The following is a 9,569-nucleotide window of genomic DNA, read 5'->3' on the forward strand; positions in this document are numbered from 1 at the left end:
GCAGTAGAGTGTCACAACAGGAGGAGGTGGAACATAAGAAGAGAGAGGGATGCAGTAGAGTGTCACAACAGGAGGAGGTGGAACATAAGAAGAGAGAGGGATGCAGTAGAGTGTCACAACAGGAGGAGGTGGAACATAAGAAGAGAGAGGGATGCAGTAGAGTGTCACAACAGGAGGAGGTGGAACATAAGAAGAGAGAGGGATGCAGTAGAGTGTCACAACAGGAGGAGGTGGAACATAAGAAGAGAGAGGGATGCAGTAGAGTGTCACAACAGGAGGAGGTGGAACATAAGAAGAGAGAGGGATGCAGTAGAGTGTCACAACAGGAGGAGGTGGAACATAAGAAGAGAGAGGGATGCAGTAGAGTGTCACAACAGGAGGAGGTGGAACATAAGAAGAGAGAGGGATGCAGTAGAGTGTCACAACAGGAGGAGGTGGAACATAAGAAGAGAGAGGGATGCAGTAGAGTGCCACAACAGGAGGAGGTGGAACATAAGAAGAGAGAGGGATGCAGTAGAGTGTCACAACAGGAGGAGGTGGAACATAAGAAGAGAGAGGGATGCAGTAGAGTGTCACAACAGGAGGAGGTGGAACATAAGATAAAGATAAATGTGACTTGATTTGCAGATGCCTTGATTCAGTCATCGCTATATCTTCCCCATTTCACCTCCAAACATATAGTCACAACACAATACATCAATAGATCACAGGGTGTATTTGCAGATACTTGATTCACAGGGTATATCTTCCCCATTTACCAAACAAGGTATACTCAATACTCACAGGGTGTACTCAATACTCACAGGGTATACTCAATACTCACAGGGTATACTCAATACTCACAGGGTATACTCAATACTCACAGGGTGTACTCAATACTCACAGGGTATACTCAATACTCACAGGGTGTACTCAATACTCACAGGGTATACTCAATACTCACAGGGTATACTCAATACTCACAGGGTATACTCAATACTCACAGGGTATACTCAATACTCACAGGGTATACTCAATACTCACAGGGTGTACTCATTACTCACAGGGTATACTCAATACTCACAGGGTATACTCAATACTCACAGGGTATACTCAATACTCACAGGGTATACTCAATACTCACAGGGTATACTCAATGCTCACAGGGTATACTCAATGCTCACAGGGTATACTCAATACTCACAGGGTATACTCAATACTCACAGGGTATACTCAATACTCACAGGGTATACTCAATACTCACGGGGCATGACAGTGAGGGTGAAGTTTGAGCTGGCAGATCGGACCTGGTTGGTCGCAGTGCAGATGAAGAAACCGGAAGTCTCCATGGAGATATTAAACAGAGATAGAACACCATTCTCTGAAAGAATGGAGGAATCAGGAAGTTAAAATTCAGAGAGGACAGCTGCACGTACACACTGATAAACAAATCAGGAAGTTTTGGTAATAACCTCAGCGGCCCTGCCATTATTCTATGGCTTGTTTGAAGTAAAGATGAACATCAAACACACAAAACATACTCTCAGTGGTCCTCGGTGGGAATACTCTGGGAGTGTTCCTGACATCGTTTGTTTTCCAGCTATAGGTCGGGGCGGGGGAGCCCTCCTCAGACACACAGGTCAGGTTGATGTTGTTCCAGTACTCTGCTTCGCCCTGTACGCTGACGACTGGCACAGAGGGAGCCACTGGAGAGGGAAGCAGACGTCACATCATATTGTGTTTTTTTTTTATAAGTAGTCCAGTAGAGGGCAGTGGAGTCCTAATGAACACACTAGAGAACCATCTTGCTGAAGGAAACTTTAAGAACATCTAAGGACTATTTTCCTTTGACATGACAAGACACAGAATTTAAGTTATCCGTTCCATCTTTAAACAGATGGAACCTTTTCACCCACACCAGACTTCAAACTATCATACTACTATTTCTCTACATGGACTACACGTATCTACCACTGTCTTACCAAGGACCACATGTATCTACCACTGTCTTACCAAGGACTACATGTATCTACCACTGTCTTACCACTGTCTTACCAAGGACCACATGTATCTACCACTGTCTTACCATGGACTACATGTATCTACCACTGTCTTACCATGGACCACACGTATCTACCACTGTCTTACCAAGGACCACATGTATCTACCACTGTCTTACCAAGGACCACATGTATCTACCACTGTCTTACCACTGTCTTACCAAGGACCACATGTATCTACCACTGTCTTACCATGGACTACATGTATCTACCACTGTCTTACCAAGGACCACATGTAACTACCACTGTCTTACCACTGTCTTACCAAGGACCACATGTATCTACCACTGTCTTACCAAGGACCACATGTATCTACCACTGTCTTACCAAGGACTACATGTATCTACCACTGTCTTACCAAGGACCACATGTATCTACCACTGTCTTACCACTGTCTTACCAAGGACCACATGTATCTACCACTGTCTTACCAAGGACCACATGTATCTACCACTGTCTTACCAAGGACCACATGTATCTACCACTGTCTTACCAAGGACCACATGTATCTACCACTGTCTTACCACTGTCTTACCAAGGACCACATGTATCTACCACCTTACCATGTCTTACCAAGGACCACTGTCTACCACTTACTACCACTGGACCACATGTATCTACCACTGTCTTTGGACCACATGTATCTACCACTGTCTTACCATGGACTACATGTATCTACCACTGTCTTACCATGGACCACATGTATCTACCACTGTCTTACCAAGGACCACATGTATCTACCACTGTCTTACCAAGGACCACATGTATCTACCACTGTCTTACCAAGGACCACATGTATCTACCACTGTCTTACCAAGGACCACATGTATCTACCACTGTCTTACCAAGGACCACATGTATCTATCTACCACTGTCTTACCAAGGACTACATGTATCTACCACTGTCTTACCAAGGACTACATGTATCTACCACTGTCTTACCAAGGACCACATGTGTCTACCACTGTCTTACCAAGGACCACATGTATCTACCACCACCAAGGACTACATGTATCTACCACTGTCTTACCAAGGACCACATGTATCTACCACTGTCTACCAAGGACCACATGTCTTACCACTGTCTTACCAAGGACCACATGTATCTACCACTGTCTTACCAAGGACTACATGTATCTACCACTGTCTTACCAAGGACCACATGTATCTACCACTGTCTTACCAAGGACCACATGTATCTACCACTGTCTTACCTACATGGTCTTACTACATGTATCTACCACTGTCTTACCAAGGACCACATGTATCTACCACTGTCTTACCAAGGACCACATGTATCTACCACTGTCTTACCAAGGACCACATGTATCTACCACTGTCTTACCATGGACCACATGTATCTACCACTGTCTTACCAAGGACCACATGTATCTACCACTGTCTTACCAAGGACTACATGTATCTACCACTGTCTTACCAAGGACCACATGTATCTACCACTGTCTTACCAAGGACCACATGTATCTACCACTCTCTTACCACTATCTTACCAAGGACCACATGTATCTACCACTGTCTTACCAAGGACCACATGTATCTACCACTGTCTTACCAAGGACCACTAGTTCGGTGGTGGAGGAAGGCGTCCCCTCCTCGTCTCCAGGGATCTGCACCCTGCACTGCCACAGCCTGTTCTCCTGCATGGACACCTTGCGGAGGGTCAGGGTGCTCCGCCCTCCAGTGATGTCATGGGTCATCTCTGCTCGGTCTTTATAGGAAGGCTTGATGTCCACTTGATTTTCGAGAGAGTAGAATGTGGCAATAACAATCTACACGAATCAGGGAGACACAAAATACTGAACACATTCTGCACAAAACCTACACACTTCAATGCACACACTCAGTGGTCAAAAGGGCTTCCTTTATAGGAATACGCGACATGGGCTAGACGTAACATAGTAAATGTAAATCCGGGACACAAATTAGTAAAATATGTTACTTTTGGTATGGTGTGTATTAATTTGTGGATGTCCATCATCCATTTCCTATGATATGTTACAAAATGCAATTTTGTTGTGGCTAACGTTAGTTAGGTGGCTAGGTGACTAATGATAGCTAGGGGGCGTACGTTAGTTCGGCTAAAGGTTAGGGGTTAAGTTAAAGGGTTGGGTAACATGCTAAGTAGTTGCAAAGTAGCTTAAATGCTTAAGTTGTCCATTATGAGATTCAAACACACAACATTTGTGTTGCTAGACATTCATGTTACACGTTCACCTATCCACCCCAACCAAACACCCATCATCCTTTCAAGTTTGCCTTAAGTAACCTTCTGTCTTATATAACCATACCAAACGTAACATATCATATTCATTTGAGTGACCAATTTTAGTTTACTATGTTACGTCTAGTTTATGAGACCAGGCTGGAATAGAGCATGCCTTTCCTTACATAGCAGAAAACAAATCATTCAGACAACATTCATGCCAGTTATAGATTATAGTGATATCGTCTATATGCACGCAGCTGCCAATGTATTGAATCCATTGGCAGCAGTTTATCATAGCACACTATGCTTTATTACGGCCGATTGGTTCAGTACACATCACTGCATTCTGTATCAGAAAGTAGGCTGGTCCTCTTTGAAGTCTTGTAGATTGATGCATTGCACTCTTTTCGTTTATAAAGCCCTCTTGCACAAACTTCCGCCGTACCTTACTTCATTATTAACCCATAGACGTACGGGTTACCAGACCCGGTCTCAGGGGTGGCTAATTCTAGAGCTCCCTTCCATCTCCACCGAGTTAGCTAAATCTGCTTTAAGTTGTTTGTTTTTTTCACCTTACTTGCGATATAATCTCCAAAACGATCTAAAATGTGATGATTTAGTGCCTCTAGGACCATTCAGACGGCTGATTGAGGACCTGCTACTGAAGAATGTTTGTTTTCTATGATTGTGTTTCGTATCTCAGTTTTGATTTTAGTTGTGTATTGATGTGTACATTTTGTTTACGAGGCTCGTCTTTAAAAGAGACTGTGGTCTCAGCATGACTCCCTGTCAAAATAAAGATTCAATAAAATGTGGCTGTATTTAGTCTTCTAAGGGCGATATTAGCTTATCATGTGCACCTGAAAACCTTCGAGTTGACCCACCTGTTGTCCTTCTAATGATCTTTATTTCAGCATTTAACTTTGTGTTTCCGTCTGTCGAGAAACAGTGACAATAGTAGCAAAGCTTTTACATTGATCAAATGGAGCCATCTCTTGTCTTCTGACTGACCTTCGGATCAACAGGGCTATCAGCCTCCATGGACCATGTGATGATAACCAACGTGGAGGGGTTGGGTTGTGCAGCAGGAATGAAACTACACACCAGGGTGACATCATCGCCTCGCGCAACCTCATATGTAGGTTGTCCAATGGTCACCTGTAGGCCTCTGGCAGAGGAGAAAACTAAAAAGAAATCAGATGTATTCTATTCATCTCAATACTCACATATTTCTCTAGATCACTTTCAAATGTATTTTATACCAGTTGCATATCATTGTATAGGCCTATGGAATTTTTAAATATAAAATTCTGACTAGGATTTACACACACTGAACAAGAATATACTGAACTCATAAATGATGACATGTTTTTTTTTTAAACAGTTGCTAGTTAAAGGTTAACCTACAGCCTGTCAAGCAAAAGTGGAAATATCTTAGACAGGTTTGGGGAAGTGATTCTGTTCGCCATTGATTCAACACACTGAATCAAGACATACTAGACCTATGCAACATGAAATACCCCCTAACAAAACAATATCCTTCAAGCACAGGACAAGAACAACAAACATCCTAAATCCATCAAATACATGATATAGCAAATGTAGAAAAAGGAATAAATGGCACATTTCTTCCCTTAGTTCCGGGAGAGAATACTTTTATTATCTTTTTCATGTGGTTAATGATTAACCAGGGTGTTGAAACTGCAACATGACATACAAGACAGGGATAGACGAAGCAAAGCAGCTGTGATGTAGTAAATCTATCCATATGATTTGATTGCCAGTGACTTTCCCCCTACAGTAGTCTGGGGGAAAAGGTGTTGTCCGTTTTGGAATTAATAACTAAAAGATTACAAAAGAAATTGAGATGGCTACACATACCTGCAAGTATGAAAAATAGTATCATTGTCGATGTCCCCTTTTCAATCACCCACAGGAATAGTGTTGCAGTCCTCTCAGGTGTCAAATGTCCAATATTGGTGCTCCAAGCGCACCTCACTCAGGTAAACCAAACTGCAGGCACCTGGCGTGTATTTATTACGTCTCGCAACGGAAACCGTTTACCTTCTAAGAACTAAACGGAAGCAAAAGGAAAAAAAGCGGGAGGGATCTTAAAAAAATAAAATAAACCTTTATATTATCAGGGAGTCATACTGAGACCAAGATCTCTTTTACAGATGAGCCCTGTATTACATCAATTACAAAAAATACAAACATCAAAATGTAAAAACAAAATGCAAGCAGAAAGAAAGAAAAACACGCTCATAAAAAACAAACACATTCATCAGAAATGAGATCCTCAATCCTCTTTCTGAGTTACCCGAGAGGCACCAGAACATCACATTCATCAGTAATAAGGTCCTCAATCCTCTTTCTGAGTTACCCGAGAGGCACCAGAACATCACATTCATCAGTAATCAAATCTTTCTGAGTTACGCGAGAGGCACCAGAACATCACATTCATCAGTAAATCAATCTTTCTGAGTTACCCGAGAGGCACCAGAACATCACATTCATCAGTAATAAGGTCCTCAATCATCTTTCTGAGTTACCCGAGAGGCACCAGAACATCACATTCATCAGTAATAAGGTCCTCAATCCTCTTTCTGAGTTACCCGAGAGGCACCAGAACATCACATTCATCTGTCCTCAATCAGTTACCCTAGAGGCACCAGAACATCACATTCATCAGTAATAAGGTCCTCAATCATCTTTCTGAGTTACCCTAGAGGCACCAGAACATCACATTCATCAGTAATAAGGTCCTCAATCATCTTTCTGAGTTACCCTAGAGGCACCAGAACATCACATTCATCAGTAATGATGTAATAAGGTCAGAACATCACATTCATCTTTCAATCATCTTTCTGAGTTACCCTAGAGGCACCAGAACATCACATTCATCAGTAATAAGGTCCTCAATCATCTTTCTGAGTTACCCGAGAGGCACCAGAACATCACATTCATCAGTAATAAGGTCCTCAATCATCTTTCTGAGTTACCCGAGAGGCACCAGAACATCACATTCATCAGTAATAAGGTCCTCAATCATCTTTCTGAGTTACCCTAGAGGCACCAGAACATCACATTCATCAGTAATAAGGTCCTCAATCTGAGTTCTTTCTGAGTTACATCCTAGAGGCACCAGAACATCACATTCATCAGTAATAAGGTCCTCAATCATCTTTCTGAGTTACCCTAGAGGCACCAGAACATCACATTCATCAGTAATAAGGTCCTCAATCATCTTTCTGAGTTACCTTTCTGAGTTACCCTAGAGGCACCAGAACATCACATTCATCAGTAATAAGGTCCTCAATCATCTTTCTGAGTTACCCTAGAGGCACCAGAACATCACATTCATCAGTAATAAGGTCCTCAATCATCTTTCTGAGTTACCCTAGAGGCACCAGAACATCACATTCATCAGTAATAAGGTCCTCAATAATCTTTCTGAGTTACCTTAGAGGCACCAGAACATCACATTCATCAGTAATAAGGTCCTCAATCATCTTTCATGAGTTACCCTAGAGGCACCAGAACATCACATTCATCAGTAATAAGGTCCTCAATCATCTTTCTGAACATCACATTCATCAGTAAGTTATCCTTTCTGAGAGAGGCACCAGAACATCACATTCATCAGTAATAAGGTCCTCAATCATCTTTCTGAGTTACCGAGAGGCACCAGAACATCACATTCATCAGTAATAAGGCATCTTTCCAGAACATCACATTCATCAGTAATAAGGTCCTCAATCATCTTTCTGAGTTACCCGAGAGGCACCAGAACATCACATTCATCAGTAATAAGGTCCTCAATCCTCTTTCTGAGTTACCCTAGAGGCACCAGAACATCACATTCATCAGTAATAAGGTCCTCAATCCTCTTTCTGAGTTACCCTAGAGGCACCAGAACATCACATTCATCAGTAATAAGGTCCTCAATCATCTTTCTGAGTTACCCTAGAGGCACCAGAACATCACATTCATCAGTAATAAGGTCCTCAATCATCTTTCTGAGTTACCCTAGAGGCACCAGAACATCACATTCATCAGTAATAAGGTCCTCAATCATCTTTCTGAGTTACCCTAGAGGCACCAGAACATCACATTCATCAGTAATAAGGTCCTCAATCATCTTTCTGAGTTACCCTAGAGGCACCAGAACATCACATTCATCAGTAATAAGGTCCTCAATCATCTTTCTGAGTTACCCTAGAGGCACCAGAACATCACATTCATCAGTAATAAGGTCCTCAATCATCTTTCTGAGTTACCCTAGAGACACCAGAACATCACATTCATCAGTAATAAGGTCCTCAATCATCTTTCTGAGTTACCCTAGAGGCACCAGAACATCACATTCATCAGTAATAAGGTCCTCAATCATCTTTCTGAGTTACCCTAGAGGCACCAGAACATCACATTCATCAGTAATAAGGTCCTCAATCATCTTTCTGAGTTACAGTAATAAGGTCCTCAATCATCTTTCTGAGTTACCCTAGGCACCAGAACATCACATTCATCAGGCTAGAGGCACCAGAACATCACATTCATCAGTAATAAGGTCCTCAATCATCTTTCTGAGTTACCCTAGAGGCACCAGAACATCACATTCATCAGTAATGATGTCCTCAATCATCTTTCTGAGAGGCACCAGAACATCACATTCATCAGTAATGAGGTCCTCAATCATCTTTCTGAGTTACCCTAGAGGCACCAGAACATCACATTTAAGAACATTTTGAAGATTGTTCCACAAATAAGGTGGAGGACAACTAAAAGCTGATTTACCTAACTCAGTAGAGAACAAATAATTTTCTAGAGATGTCTAAAGATTAGTTATGATGTTAGGTACAGTGGGACTTTTTGTAGAAGGGCTTTATACATGAACACATAGCAATATATCAACCAATGTGACATCAAAGAGGGCAACCAACTTTCTGATAAAGAATGTAGTGATGACATCACAGAGGGCCAACCAACTTTCTGATAGAGAATGCAGTGATGACATCACAGAGGGCCAACCAAATTTCTGTTAGAGAATGCAGTGATGACATCACAGAGGGCCAACCAACTTTCTGGTAGAGAATGCAGTGATTAGTATTCAAATTGTTGCCCGTAATAAAGCGCAGTGCACTATGATTAACTGCATCTAATGGCTTTAGGGAAGTGGCAGCTGTGTTCATATAGCTGATGTCGCCATCGTCTAGGACCGATAGGAACGTCGACTGAATAATCTGCTTCTACTATGTAGCATGAGACAGGATGTATTTCTAGAAAAACATGCCCATTTTTAT

The 9,569-nt window shown here is 42.0% G+C and overlaps 1 protein-coding gene across 2 annotated transcripts in view; it reads right to left on the reverse strand.

Annotated features, from left to right (window-relative positions):
* Positions 1 to 6,321, reverse strand: part of LOC135519002 (cell surface A33 antigen-like) — a 17,596-nt gene extending 11,275 nt beyond the window's left edge. Inside the window, exons 1-5 of one of the 2 annotated variants that reach the window (XM_064944025.1) lie at positions 6,148 to 6,321; positions 5,278 to 5,450; positions 3,613 to 3,829; positions 1,521 to 1,685; positions 1,244 to 1,360 (exon numbers count right to left, since the gene is read on the reverse strand). In XM_064944025.1, the coding sequence (XP_064800097.1) occupies positions 1,244 to 1,360; positions 1,521 to 1,685; positions 3,613 to 3,829; positions 5,278 to 5,450; positions 6,148 to 6,172 (697 nt within the window). In that variant the 5' untranslated portion in view covers positions 6,173 to 6,321. The remainder of the gene's footprint in view (positions 1 to 1,243; positions 1,361 to 1,520; positions 1,686 to 3,612; positions 3,830 to 5,277; positions 5,451 to 6,147) is intronic. The other variant, XM_064944026.1, reaches the window with a different exon arrangement.
* Positions 6,322 to 9,569: the final 3,248 nt, after the last annotated feature.

This window comes from Oncorhynchus masou, chromosome 29 (assembly GCF_036934945.1).
Source record: "Oncorhynchus masou masou isolate Uvic2021 chromosome 29, UVic_Omas_1.1, whole genome shotgun sequence".
Classification (NCBI taxonomy): Eukaryota; Metazoa; Chordata; class Actinopteri; order Salmoniformes; family Salmonidae; genus Oncorhynchus; species Oncorhynchus masou.